The sequence below is a fragment of the Antedon mediterranea genome, chromosome 7 (assembly GCF_964355755.1).
Source record: "Antedon mediterranea chromosome 7, ecAntMedi1.1, whole genome shotgun sequence".
In the NCBI taxonomy this organism is placed as follows: Eukaryota; Metazoa; Echinodermata; class Crinoidea; order Comatulida; family Antedonidae; genus Antedon; species Antedon mediterranea.
Genome location: NC_092676.1, coordinates 9,817,606 through 9,831,436, shown reverse-complemented (window position 1 = coordinate 9,831,436; position 13,831 = coordinate 9,817,606). Strand labels below are relative to the sequence as shown.

Sequence of the window (13,831 nt, the reverse complement as noted above, 5' to 3'; positions counted from 1 at the left end):
AAATGTTGGTGATACATACATACATCCTTGCGTTACGTTCTAGCTTAAGCTTGGTTCCCACTAGAACGTAACGCAAGGACGTACACGCAACGCAAGCGTTTTAACCAATGACAAGCGAAGTTATAGACAGTTATCAATCACAAGCGAATAAGCCATCGCTTGTGATTGGTCAATTCACTTGCGTTGCGTTACGTCCTTGTGTTGCGTCGCTAGTGGGAACCACGCTTTACAGAAGACGTACGCGCAGCAGAATAATCACGGGCGATGAATTGGGCAAGCAATCATTAGTGATTGGTCGAATTGTTTGTGCTGTTATATGAAAATATGAAATGTAAAAGTTGTTGGCTTCACAATTAAGTGCGTCTTTCAATTCATTTTAATAGCTTTGAATAAAGTTTAAACAAATACGAATAAAAAGGGAAACTTCAATAACAATTTAGTATCATCGCAGTGGATGCAGATTTAATTAAAATATCGCAACTTATCTAAGAAGTTATGAATAAAGATTAATTTGATTTATATGATTTCGTATTGTTTCTTATTTTGCTACAGTTCAAAACAGGTTTTCTAAAATTGTTCAATTATTTTAGGTTGATAGTGACTCATAAAAAATTAATTCCCTATTGGATAGAATGGTAATCTATGAACCTTAGGTCGCTGTGGCTTCTGTGCACGATTATGAAATGTCTAAAATAGTAAGGTAAAAACCTTTATCTTCCTTGATAGAACATTACAATTGCATTAATTAATTTCAATTGTTGTATTTCCATTATCATTAAAAATATATACAATTTGTGAACTTTGACGAGGTTAGAATGAAATTCGAATTCTGCAAAGCATTATTAGTATTGATCATACCGGTAGTAATTATCGATTTATAAATTCTCCCAAGATGACCTGTATGTAAATTAAAGATAAGCCAATCACATCCGTAATCAGTTAAAACAAATTTGCATTAGGGTCATATCATACTGAGGCCACGGTATGCGTCGATCCTCTCCCAGAGCTTTTCTTCCAATGCGTCGTTAAAGACGCATTTTTTCGTCCGCATCAAACATCGTCCCCGTTGCGTCGTCAACAGAACGCATAGTTGAAGTATTGTAACTGAAGAATCGGCATGTTAAGAAATTCGTGATTTGAATAATTACGGCTTGTAAAATCATATAATTATATAGTCTACATGTGAAGAGAATAATTTATATAATTGATATATGCTCCAACATAGGCATTTGCGTCTACGAGGATAAAACAAAAACCTCCTTTCAGCAAACACAAGTACCTATGCTTTGACACCAATATTATTTAAAATTATCGCACGTGATACTTGTGTGGTGCTTGCTAATTTTCTTTTCGTTGGTGACATCAGAACGATTCACAAAGCTGACGCGCGTGTACAAAAGTTTCTGTATTATCGCATATCAGAAATAATACGTCCGCGTATTGTTTATAGCGTCACTATAAAGGATGGGCTTTTATAATGATGTCTTTGATATTATCAGGAGGTATGCGCCTACATCAGTGGCTATGGTTTTGTTTGCCTAAATTTTGTGTGACTCGACTTTATTCACAGTATCCCCACCGATGTGAATCTTGTGATCTTTAGAACAACGCTAGGCTGAAATTGGTCAGGTGTGGTCCTTTCTACCACATGCCTTACATTGTCTACTGAGGAATCGCTCGTTAAGCCTTATTAATTTGGGTATTCGCTTCAAATTCAAGGTTATATGGATGTTTAAAGAAAAAAAATGGTTAAGTTCTCTTGTCTACCTCCTAGAGAAAACACCTACTGTGCAGAAAGTTGCTGCTCTGTTGTATAGCAATCTTGTGATTGGCGTGGATGTGATGTAATTATGATGACAGCTGGGTTAAAGTTCGATGCATAGGTGCATCAGTAAACATAGATATGAGATTGTTTTCTCTGCTGATCAGTTTAATTTGTTACATTAGTGTGATAATCGGTTTGGATTTCTCGTAGTGATATATAGCAACAGGGAAGAGATGCATACGCTAGAATAGATGACCACACATATTCTGTGGTTGAGAGCATACAGATAAAATCAATGTTGGGGCTGTAACCTTTGAATTCGTATATGGGGCAAATTTAAAAGGAATAGAGATAGATATAATCATCTTATACTGTATTTTTTTAACGTTTATATTATCGATCGAAATTACAATAGATGGTAATTCAATTGTCTTTACATTAATTATTATCAGCTGGTTACATTTTCTTTCAATTAAATGTAACTATACATTTACCAGTCTGTAGAATTAAAACATGTGACAAAATCAATGATCAGTATCGACGGAGGCCTATGCATGATGAGAATTACAACAAAACAGTTTATGTAATTGTAAACAAACTGTTGAATCATATCATAAAAATAGTTTAAATCTAGCCATTAATTATCGCGTTGTTATTCTGGCAGTTGTATCGAATCTATTGATCCGGTCTGATAACAGATTTATCAGGAATCTTACTGATCTCCCGTGTTTGATATTCACCAGGAAATGCGTCTGTCCTTTAGGGAAAATAATAATGCCAGTGAAACGTTATAGTAAGGCAAATGCAGTCACAGGCAATGGCATCAAGAAGGCCAATCAGCGAGGATTTAAAGAAGTTGGTTTTCTTAGACGTTGGGTGTTTCCCAAAGATATTATTTCTATTTAAGTTGTAAGTATTCCTACGAGCGCCACCAGCGGGCGTTTTGTTTATTAGTAACTAGTTACTAGATAACAATATTTTTTTCTTTTAACAATTTTTACCGGGTAGCTAGGGTAGCTGTCGAAGCGTCTGGATGTCGTACATGAAAGTGCAAATGATATAGCTTAAATTAAAGTATAAATCGCTTTGCAGGACAGACCGTCTGAACAATATAGCCAAAAATAAAGTGATTTATCTATAGAGGGCGCTAGTTTAACGTTACAGACAGAACCGTTTCGATCATATTCATTCGCAGTAAAACATCATACTTTTTTTTTAAATGTTGTGATTATTTCTAATTAACAATTTGTACTTGAAATATATTAAATCTAATTCATGTATAATGTCATGTTTATAAAAACATTGAATTCTGTTATACTTACAGTACTTTCAGGTCGGTGAGATTTAGGAAGGCATCACGATTTACGGTTGTAAACAAATTGTCATTCATATATCTAAAAAAATGATAAAAGAATAATATACATAATAGCAATGTATGTAATTATAAAATGTCATCAGTAAACATACGATTTACCAAAGGCTCACGCCTCAGAATTCCTGGTGCCAATAACTGAAACATCAATTTAATCCTATTACAGTAATACATTGTCATTGTTTAAATAATATATAATCAAAATGCAATTGAAATTAATTTCATATTGTAGTTGCAAATATCGAGCCAAAACGAAAACAGGAAAAAGTTGCAAACGATTTATGGGAAGCAAGCCAATATAGGTTTGTGAAAACAACATTATGTACGTATGAGACGCCCATGTCCGACAGACATATAACGCCTTTAGTGGTACTATAAAAATAAGTGAAATTTAATTATAGGTTATGTTAACTGATATTGATAGAGTTGTGAAACATAATGATTAGATGTGACGCTCATCCAAAATGGAAGGTCCATTGCGTCAATAGGGATACACCGGTGTGGTCCGTCATAAATAAATATCATTCCGATAGTTGCTATTATTATTACACAATATCACCCGTTTTTGTTGGTTTCCATTCATCATAATTGGTCATGCAGGTATGACGTGCAAAAGGTGCACGAATTTAGTTTTGTTAGTACACACTTCAGATTGTGTTTCTTGTTTCATGTCTTCTTTAAGATTTTATGTACAACAACATTAAATCACTGTTTCAAAAATATAGCTTCTAAATAAATTACGATCTATAATAAATAATGTATTTATTAAATAAATTATTATAATTATTTAAAAATGAAATCAAGTTGAAGCATTCTCGTCTTTCATGATACTTCAAGAAACATTTATCTTTTTCTTGTTCTTGTCAGTCATTGTCATGAAAATGATACAGGCCTATGATTATAGTATATTTCTCACCTGCATGAAATCACAGGTGTAACCAATTATCTCACCTTCAGTTTTACCATTGATCAAAAATGACGCGACTAAATTTCTAATAAATTCTTCACAATTTGTACAAGTTTAAATCAATCATAACTTAAATTTCCGAAAGGTATAGTTTCTAATATTAAAATTCATCGAAATGTAATCTTATTTTAAGGTGGTCAATTTGATTCCTATACCTGGTCATTGCTTCTGTCTTGGGGGCATGTCCCAGAATTGGCCATGCTTATCGTTTCACGGTAGTAGCCATTTACCTTCTTATTGAAAATCTACTTTTTAACGTGTACTCCACTTAGCCGAGGCATATCACTTTGCAGTGTGCAGCTGTGTTGAATTCAGACCCTCTGGCTAATGTACCGAGAAACACAGGGTAGAATTTTCAATACAATTTTTGACATGCAAAATAATAATAATAATAATATTCGTCTAGAGCTGACAAGTAAGCATATTGCTCTAAATGGTGTTTATCGTTCAAACATATTGGTTATTGTACACGTATGTACGCAGGTGTAATACGTTGTAGACTCGAGAAACATTTCCTACATTTCTTTTACTGGAACACAATGTTTGGAATCCTATTTGAAATGATTGCATAAATGCTTTTTGTAAGGTCGTGGAGTCTAGTGACGACCATGTTAAGGGCCTGCTAGGACCACAATGAAAATAAGTTTGCCGTCTTGGTACTTTATTGTGTTTTTATCCTATGATTTTATGTCAGAATAAATAATTAAATTAAAAAAATAAGGCAGACTATAAAATCTGTACAGTCTCTCGGAGAATGACTTAATACCCGACTAGAGGTTCGACCTCATGTGCACAGAGAAGGGGGTTACCACAGTGTTCTGGCCCATCTCAGTCCCTGTAGCTGAGTAAAGACAAATGAGCGTCGTTTGTCGAAAGCTGAGAGACACGAAGAGAGCCTTAGGGAGAAAAGAACGTTTTTGGTTCACACATGTGCGCAATTAATTCTGGGCAATAAGTAAGCGAGTCGCATGTTTTTCTTCATATTTACTTATGTGCTTAATGCGAGTCGAGTGGCTAAGGCAAAACAGGTTCACATCAATCCTCGACCATTGTTCTGGTTTTAAAACCAAAGTTTTTTTTTATAAAGACTTAAAAATGAAGGTATAGTGTTGCTCGTGTGCACTTCAAAAGTTTTTTTAGGAGTAGAGTAGAGGGGTTATCCCGGTGTACTGTTCCATTCAGAGTATGTTGTCATTGTGGACAGAAGCGCCGTTCGGTGGCAACACTCGACACGAAGGAACCCTTAGGCGGGGGAGATAAGAGTTCTTGTAACCTATGTGTGTCGTCCACACCTGTGCACAATTCAGCTCAGTTAGGCTGCAAGACACACAGGCTATTCTCCCACATTTACAAATTAAATACGACGACCAAGCATGCTATGCTATAAATATACTTTCAAAGTGTTTGGGTCGCCATCCTTTTTATGAAAACCACATTGGAAATTGAATAAGTTGTGTAAAATTGAAATTATATTACAATTTGTTGTGGATTCAATAAATGTATGCTGTTATATGCCTACATTAGTTAAAATGAGTGTATGCTATCATGCCAATGGCTGTTGATTTTCAGTCAGTTTGCAGGTGGATTTGTGTTTTTAGAGCTCATTAGCCAATTGATTTCCTCAAACGTTACTTGAATCAAATATACACACCGACTTCGCTCTCTACCCTCACGTTTTGGCAAGGAAATCGTTCAGTGCGATTTCCCAGTTGGAGTATAGAGACCATAGGTAACCTTAATATACACTCTTTGAAAAACACCGCGTTGGTTTGCAATGCAGTCATTGATTTCTGATATTATTCAGAGCTTTTGTTATTTTTGCGTACGGAATTGCCCCCGAGCATTGATACAATATAGTTTGGACCTGTCACCAGAAAATGAGAGGACTTTTTAAATGTTACTAAGGGTTAATGAATATTCTCCAATTCGCTACAATTATATGTTTTCAATTGTTATTGGTTGAAATGATGATGGAAATGGTAGAAAAGGATACATTTTAGTAGTAATATGCCAAAACGAATGGATAAGATTCCATAGGCCTACTGCTTCGAAGACTAAACATAGTTAATAATTTAACTAATTTTATAAATTCCTATTTTACTTATAAGAAGGTATTATACTTTGTACATGATCATTTTATATTTGGCAACCATTTTAGGCTGTTTTCAATCAATATACATTTTATTTGCTTTTTTTGCATGTCATGTTTCACCATAAATTCTTTCACGTGTTTCAACCCATGTTCTCCCCATAAAACCGTGCACATACAAAAAAACTACTTTAACAATCTATAGATACTATATACATTTGTAAAAAATAAAATTAAAATGTGTTTTTTAATTTATATTTAAATGATTGTAAAGTCATGGACGAATGAAAGCCAGCACCATGATTATTCCATTAAGTACACTGTTCAAATCGTGATCTTGAATCCTGATAGAATCAAATAGCTACAAAGAGTAAACATGCTCCGCCGACTCTTAAATCAATAATTCATTAATTTTTACTAGGATTCTGGCGAAATTGTATAAGAAAAATATAATTGATTTATCGAAATTGGATCAAAGATGTTACCTTTTACTATCCAAATTAAACGATACACCACAGGATAATTACATGACCGACAAAACCGGCATGTATCCATCGTGCAGTTTCACCCCACGACGTGTTTCTAACAATTAACCAAGTATGTATCCATATTTAAATGTTTGTGTGGTGAATTTCTAAAAAGTTGTAATCTGTGTGAATCTTTTCTTTATGCATACTTTAGCGGGTGTGAACATTTACACCACAAGAAAAGTTTGTTTAAAACCACCAACTATAACTTTCGGTTATTTCTAATATTCAGAATATTATAATAATGTCATATAGGCCTACCGTACTGGATATATGCACTGTGTCGGTAATGTCTATGTGTTTATGTATATTGTTGATGTATTAATTATTATCTAGTATTTACACAAATACTAATCAAGCACCGCGTTGAAACATAAAATGTTATTATTTCTGACAAATGTTTTAATTTTATTGCTCATTGGGGAACGAATAAAAAAACATATACATCCACATTTCGTGATGTTCCAAAAAGGACTGAGTGCGTTAAAGACGTGTATTACTTACATATCCAATGTATAATTACTAATTTGACCTCTATATTTTGACCTGTGTATTTATAAACATATGTTGTTTATGTTTGGTAGATTGATTAAATTGATTATTAATTAGAGGCGTACCATAGCCTTCCTCGTTGCTAAATACGCTTGGAATACGCGTGGTTACCAACCGGCCTTCCTTCCTGATGCTATTATCACCGAAATACAAAGCCACTTTTGGGATTCAATCCGACAGTTGCGTGTTACTTTGGGATTAAACCGAAAGAGAAAGTAGGAAAAAATGTTGCAAAGGCTGACAAGAAACAAAGATGGAGAAGAGAAAGACAAAATATTTTGCATTCAACTAACGATAAAACGATGAAAAAGAACATTTTAAATGGGTTGTTATCTTGCCACAGACTGTCCGTGTTTATACAAATTGGATTACATTTATGGTTCATTTTAAATAGTACAAATAACATTTCAAATTGATCACAAAGCTGTTAAAACACGTTTATTAGATATTTTCAATGTATAGGCCTAATTATAAAACAATACCAAGTTTGTATAACAACAATACAACTGGATTGTTTATTGTATTCAAAGATAATTAAAAAAAACATCCATCCAAAAAATGTAGAAAAGAAAATAAAATGTTTATATTATAAAATAAAATAAATTATTTTTTTTATAGGTAACCTAAAAATGGCTATACCGATACACTATAGCCAGTCAGGTTGTCAAATTATATCTCCACTCATTAAGATACCCGGAAGTTTCTTACCGGTGGATGTCAGGCCTAATGAAATGAAATCAAATTAACTAAGTAAGTTATCTATTAAATAATATTATTAGTATAAATTAAGTAAAGCCTACCTTAATTGTATGTTTTTAGTATATGTTATGTATTTAGGTTTAATTAATTCAAAAACGTACGTGATCAAAATATCATTTTGAATATAAAACGTAAATTAAATTTGTTTATTGTGTATATTTTTTGGTACAAATACGGTGTGTTTTGGATCTTTCTCACCCTAATTTGAAGGCGGTGTGTATTAACCTTGTGAAATGCTCACTTTAATACTCCCAGGAAATAGCCAATCCATCCCTTAATTTCCACTCATTCTAAAACATATTCCGCCAACTTAATAGCTAGTATCCGCTTATCTGTTTTCATTAAGTCGTTATCAACAGCAGCTTATATAATCGAATTCTGACGTCTTTTACCAAGTAAAAAAATTGTAAACATTTGTAGTGTTACATATTATCTTGTTTAACAAACAACAATTTAAATTTAACGATTCTGTGTTCGTTTTCTTCACCAAAGCAATTTAATGTATTCCATAGTAAAATGCATTTTTGTTTTATGACGTTTGTCGAACGTGTTTTCATTTTTACAATTTATGAATAAAGCATTTTTTGTATTTCTCCGCGGTCAAATAGCATAGAATACTATACCTTAGGTGTCTCGTTCTAGTTCGTGATGGGGAGAGATATCCTCTCCGTAGGTAGTGGACAAGGAATAACCGTCATTCAAAAACCAAGTCCAAGAGTATAAAGGCCCAGGAGGTAGAGTTGTATAATTGCCATTAAAATGGCATTTTTACTGACAGTTGGAATGTTATCGCATCTAGAAAACAAATCTATCTTTAGTTTTAGAGTTGTATCATGTTATTTATAACTAAATTAGTAGTATTGTCAACGTGAGTGTGTATGTGAATAGGAAGTTATACATTACGTACAATGTGTACTGTATGTCTCCATGGTACAATGTTTTATTTGTTTTTGTTTGCAGTTGCTAAATTATAAACAATATTCTCTACATAGAGAGAGATCCCGTCTGTACAACATTTTCTTTGATTTATTCATCATAGAACTTTTTTAGAACTCTTTATTTAAAAGGTAAGGTAAAGTCGAAACCTAAGCTAATGCTAACGGCCGTGGTGCCCATCTCCATTTCCATAGCGTTTGGGCCAGACTCCACTAAGTGTGTATGTTTGTGGGGGGTACGCCACTCCTCCCGCACAAACGAGTCTGATTTATTTAAAAAAAAAGCAATTAATCATGTTGAGATGAAGATACAACATCTTTGAAAGATATTCAACTTTGACCCATATATAATTCTGTACTATTCAACAACAAAATATAGTTTCTCCCTTTGAATACTGTAACTACAATATATAAAACAATACAAAGTGTAACATATTAGGAATAAAACAAGTTATTTGATTAAAATTATTAAACAAAATTATTTAAATGAAGTTGGAAGATTCCCAAGAAGATCAACATTTTGTATTGGGTCAGCCTAAATGTATCATTCCAAGTTATACTTTTATTTTGTATCTGTGTCAAATTGCCTTAAAACATGCATTTTTGTAAGAACATTCTTTACATATTTATGAATTCTATATAAATATACATTTTAATGGATATAGAGTGTTCAAATTTTAAAATGTTACATTTTCCATTATCATTGCTACAGTGGGCCTATATCTTTGGAAAGTGAATTCATATTAATAAGAGAACGCTTACGTAAATTAATTTTAGATTAGATTTAATTAATTTACTACAAATAACTCTTTCTTTCTTTTGAGAAAAATGTAATCTTGATACAATAATTGTTAAAGATATTTAGAATGTTTTAGAAGATTGTGTTTGTTTATCTGTGGTTCAATTATTTCAAATAATTTGGTTATTTTGACATTGAAGTTTTGAATTATTGATATTAACTATGGGCATTGAAAATGATATTTGTTAATAATGCTTCTGCGGTGGTTGCTGGTGAAGTGAGGTGAGCTAAGCCTAGAACTTTTCATTCTTTTTATTTTTTCAAAAGTTAAGAGTTATATCTTAATTAATTTTATATTTCCTGTTGGGTATGAATATGTAGTAGAGTATTTTTTTAAATAATGAATTTGCAAAATTAACCATTTGCCAAACTATCCGAGCTAATTCTATAGGGGCCTCATCATGTATACATGTCCACATCTAAGAAGGTGTTCGTCTGCTTGCGGATTAGAACCACAAAACGTCTTTATTAATATCGATGCAACAGCTCAATGATCTTCATGATCTATATCACCGGATAACAGGTTAATGCAAATAGACTTCATGTACGTCGATAACCCTCTACCGTCAGTTTTAAACTGATAGTCTTCTTGTCAATTCTACATATCGTACTCTGCTATTTATAACTTACACACTAGAAATTGTATAATGAAGTCATGTCTGTAAGTTCCCATAAGGCATCGCTTTAATTCTAACTTCCTTCTTTCATTTCTCTTTCGTTCACAATATATTTGCTGCAATGCGACTTCAGTGTAAAACACGGCTGCGTTGTTGATATGTATCTTATTTGCCACTCTCCTCTCGGAATATAACCTATTTCGACACACATCAAAACATGAATACGTACTAAAAATTGCTAAATTATAGAGAAACATTGTCAGGATAAATTTCCGTCAAACTCGTTAGCTAACCTCCCACGAGAAAGAAGAAACCAGGAAGCCAGCTTAAATTTAATGCTTTTCAGACTCAATTCGTAGATTCTTAAACAGGTCCATTGAATACACACGCTTTTCTAGTATACTGTACTTAAGAAAGCGGCAACCCACAAAACAGTGATAGATTGTAGGCCTAATGATACCTTGGTCACATAATATGCCTAATTAATGTATCGACTGACTGAAAATGAAATACATTAAAAAAAAAAACAAATCTTCATTACCAAAGCAACATTACTGTAACCCATTTTTAAAAATAAACACATCGAAGTTTAAAAGTGGCGTAGCAAAACTAAAAAAAAACAGGAATCTTCTAGAATGTTTTGTAGGTTTCATTTATTTTTATTGATTGCTATTTATCAATTGTTCTATTATCATAACACACTAAACACACGTGCATGCGTCATTATTAATGATATTCTTACCAGTGTAATCTGAATTTGGCTCAATCAAAGTGGTGTTTTCCCCCGGATAAAGCAAATTAATATTCTTAAGTACTATTTCCGGAGGTTTGCATTACTAATTTAATGATTTAAAAAATGTTTTTTTTTTTAATTTTTTTAATCTATTTTTAATTTAGAAGTAAAAAATACTGACTCTTTTAGTCGTGTTTCATTTTTAATGATGTCTCGGTAATTGTATTTGTAAAGCAAATAACACCAGGATTAGATACTCGAAAAAGAAATTGATAATAATATAGTTATCTTTGGGTCATTTTTTGAAACACATATTCAACAGTTTTCATTTCTTCAAGACTTTTCTTTGTACGTTTATTTTAGTAGGTACCAAAGAAAATAATATCAATAATAATTCTTAAAATATAGCATTATGTTTGTTTGTGTAGATGTTTAATTACCGGAATTTCTTTTTAAAATCTTTTTACATTTAAGAAAATAGCATCGAAACTGTTAATAAGCTCCGAAAAAATGTATTACATTTGAATAGTTTATGAGGTAGGCCTATGATTTATTAATGAACACATTGAAATATAACAGTTTACCAAAGACTTATAACAGTTAAAAGTCATTTGAAATTTCATATAGCTTGAATGTTTGTATATTTTTATGATAATGATAATTTTATGATAATAAACATTATAGGCCATATTGGATATTATGCTCCCCAAGTAACCGTAAATGTGTTTAACAATGACTTACGCAAATTATTTCGAAACATTACAAAGCAAAACAAATAAAATTTAATCCAATTTATCATTTTATTTTTATTTGTGATACTTGGTCAACGTCCACTCTAGGCGTTTCCGATAAACTGATAACAATTATTTATAAATATTTGTATTTTATTTCCTTCATTAACAATTTACGATGCAAAATTTAGATACAAAGAAAAGGTCCTAATAATAAAGTGTTTTTGACTGTTACAGCCTCTGGCTTTTCATCGTTGGCTCAACGGGACTCTAGTTACTATTCATATTTTCATAACGTGGAATAATACGGACTATTCATTTGGGAATGTCATTGCCTTGGTGATTCATACATTACAGATTGACCCATATGAGACAAGAAAAACATAAAGGCTTTCATAATTCTTTACTGACACCACGAGATGAGGACAATGTTAACGCTTCGTTGAGTACAAATGGCGTTCCAGGTTTGAGACTAAACGCTCACGTACAAATTTACAAACTTATGATGGTTACCTACAGTATACGCACAAATTAACCGTTCCGGTATAAATAAATAAATAAAAATGTCCAAACACCAATCGACCGATCAAGTAAAACTAGTATTGTTTAATGTTTTTCTTATTAAATTATTATGAATTATAAATCTATTGTTATTATATTATATTATTTAATGTAATGTTTCCTGGTTATGGATTCCGTATTTTATTGTTTATCAGTCTTTAAACGTGCGCTTTGTGTCCCTGACGAATTCGCGTACTAGGTTGTCGTAGAGTTTTCATCAAAGTATAAACACACGCGTAAAATTGTGCATTCGTGTTGGTGTGTTGAAGAATCTACTATACTATGTGTCAACATTTGATAGTAGGAAAGTCATTCAATTTTGTGTTAAAATACATGTATTTTCTTATAACGTGTTTATAACAAATGTTTTAAAATAATAATGTAATTATTTAATTATAAAGCTTAATGTTACTATGTGGAATACATAACTTTAGAAATGTAACATATAACATCCGTATACCCACCCCAAGCGGATACAACCGAAAAGCCTGGCAATTAATACTTCAATTAGTTGTTTTCTACGATAAAACACAAAACAAGACACGTCTTTTGGCTTTTACTCAAAAGACTTTCACAAAAACACAAAAAGCACGAGGACGTATGTGTGGCAACATGGGCTAAAAATATTCGTGCGGTTGCGATGTGTGCCTACCGCCGCATGCCCTGGGTGCGTACGTGGGTGGTGTGCGTTTGGTGTTTATGGCATCTATTTTTATGGAATGCAATAGTTTGTTCGGCATTGTTTTGCCTCGTTTCTGAAAATTGAGTAATTGATATGCTTAGGTTATCGACAAATATTTTATTGCAGACATGAAGAAAATTGTATGCAAATGTTCGCTGTTGGGTTGTATGCAGGGGTCTCTAAACTAAGTCATAATCTTTCTAAAATAAACTGGTGCAGAGATAGCCAAAGGCAAAACAACAAGGCTAAGCCTACACATCACCTGGCGTATGTGACGAACATCGTATCACAGTAATGAACTATCCCAACACTTATGTGTCGGGTTTACTGCCGAATGATAATTAAATTTTTCTCGACATAACAAAACAATTTATTTTTAGGACGATGTTGTTTACTATTCATTAAAGATGTAGTGAAACTAAATATTTTGAAAACAGATTTATTTTACAATAATAAATATATAAACAATAATTTCCTTGTGAAATGCATAAAATTCATTCAAATAAAATTAATTTTTGTAATTAACATGTAACAATATAAACGTAACATGAAAAACAAAAAAAAATAAATAACCTTTTATTGTTATGTATAGTACCATTTTTGTGTAGCTATTTATCATTAATAATGGAAAATATTGAGGAAAACAAATTGTCCTGACGAATATATCTGCTTATAATCCTCATTTCCTCTTAAAAAAAGTCTGGAAGTTTTTGTTGCAATTATTAATCGTTTAAAATTAAGA

General features: G+C 32.3%; 1 protein-coding gene across 1 annotated transcript in view; it reads right to left on the bottom strand.

The window, feature by feature from the left end:
• The window catches only part of LOC140055733 (uncharacterized), a 39,718-nt gene that overhangs the window by 16,142 nt on the left and 9,745 nt on the right, over positions 1-13,831 (bottom strand). Inside the window, exon 2 of the mRNA XM_072101116.1 lies at positions 3,088-3,159. Within this exon, the coding sequence (XP_071957217.1) occupies positions 3,088-3,159 (72 nt within the window). The remainder of the gene's footprint in view (positions 1-3,087; positions 3,160-13,831) is intronic.